At 48.1% G+C, this 1,857-nt stretch overlaps 1 protein-coding gene across 1 annotated transcript; it reads left to right on the top strand.

Moving 5' to 3' along the window:
• Nucleotides 1–705: 705 nt before the first annotated feature.
• LOC139144490 (piggyBac transposable element-derived protein 4-like) lies at nucleotides 706–1,473 on the top strand. Its single transcript, XM_070715189.1, has one exon. It carries the CDS (start codon nucleotides 706–708, stop codon nucleotides 1,471–1,473), a length of 768 nt encoding a protein of 255 aa, XP_070571290.1.
• The last annotated feature ends 384 nt before the right edge of the window (nucleotides 1,474–1,857 follow it).

Genomic DNA, 1,857 nt, shown 5'->3' with positions numbered 1-1,857 from the left:
ATTAGAAATTTTAGACGGCACATCTGTTGCCGCTGACGTCAAACATTGGTTCGTAAAGCTCATCTCTTTCTCTCGCTTGTATATTACAGGCAGTGAGAAACCACGATGCAACAAGAAATAGAGCGTAGACAGGAATACTACGAAACGAGTATTGCCGGTGGTACCGTGAACAGACCATACACAGACCTACAAACTGGTAATTTCGATCTTTTACCGGAGTTCATTGGTCCAGAGCCGGGGCTTATCAACCCGCTGCCAGACGATGCTTCAGAAGTCGAATGGTTTTTGCAAATATTCGACGAGGATCTGATAAGATTCATTACCCGATGCACTAATCGTTACGCTAGACAGAGGAGAAGGGCAAATGCCAGGGAACGGCAAAGATCGGCCTGGACACCGACGACAGTTGTCAAAATGAGAGCATTCATTGGAGTGATGGTGCTGTTCGGAATTTGCTGGCAGCCTGAAATCCAGCTGTATTGGTCGGACCATGTTTGCTTCGGTCATAATTTCGTCAAGAGAACTTTTTCCCGTGATCGCTTCAAGCTACTGATGCGATATTTATACTAAAGCACACAGCCCTACTGTGCTCGTAACACAGCCATGTATACAGCCCAAAAAATAAGTGAGAAACGGGATAGAATGTTGAAAGTACGAAATGTCATTGATCGAGTGAATGCAAACAGCAGAATGCACCGGAGCCCGATGTGCGAACTGGCAATCGACGAAGGAGTCATCCCCTACCGGGGCCACACAAAGAATGTTCTCTACAATCCAGCAAAACCGCACAAATATGGAATGAGAGTTTACACTCTCAGTGAGTCCGCCACGGGTTACGTTTTCAACGACGAAGTCCATCAACCTGTCGCTGATAACTGTCATCACCCGCTTGATCCCGATGCTGCAGACCACCCCCGAGTTTTCAGAGGAAATAGACCTGGGAAAATTGTTTCCCGGCTGATTCGACCTTACTATGAGTTAGGACATCATGTCATTATGGACTCATATTACACTTCTGCCCCGTTGTTTGACCATCTCTACGTGCATAATATTGCTGCCACGGGAACCTGCAGTATGTACACCTTAGGCTTACCCGATGAAGTAAAGAATGCCGAAAACTATGATCCACAAGTCGTACCGCCTGATGCTGACGACGAAGAGCGATGGCCAAGTGGTAGTTTCTCGGTATTTCAAGACGGCGCAATGACAGTATGTGCCTGGAAAGACACAAAAATGGTGAACTTTATGAGTACGGCAGTCTCTGCACGGAGACCGAATCGAGCGCTAGTGAGGCGCCGATGTAAAGATAAAAGAACCGGTGCTTTTGAACGACTTGAAGTACTATGCCCGATCGTTGCTGTAATGTACAATCAGTACTTCAGAGGTGTTGACTTGACCGATCAACAGCTGGCTTACTACACGCCAGGTCGATCATCGCCACGGTGGCACAGAGCTGTGTTTACCACGAGCTGAACAAGGCACTCATGAACGCTTTCCACAACATGGCATCAGTTCATGGATACGGTCAAAGTGGATCGAGATACAGACGTCAGCTCATGTTTCGCGCCCAAGTAGCAAAACAGCTGATCGGTAATTTCTCATCTCGGCAACGTCCCCCAAGAGGAACTAGTCTGACGGCTCCACGTCTCATTCCTACCAATGTTGAAAGAGTTGGTCATCGAATGGGTCGCAATCCGGACGGAAGACGTAGTTGCGTGATGTGTCGACGTGCAGGACGGATAGTAGGCCATGGAACTCGTCCCAATCGTGTTCATGAGACAATCAACTGTTGCCTCACCTGCCAGTTACCACTGTGTCACCCACGGTACAAGCAAGCGTGCTGGCGAGAGCACAATG

This window comes from Ptychodera flava, chromosome 11, assembly GCF_041260155.1.
Source record: "Ptychodera flava strain L36383 chromosome 11, AS_Pfla_20210202, whole genome shotgun sequence".
NCBI lineage: Eukaryota > Metazoa > Hemichordata > Enteropneusta > Ptychoderidae > Ptychodera > Ptychodera flava.
Note: the sequence above shows the minus strand (reverse complement) of the source record. Positions and strands in the feature narration are given on the sequence as shown.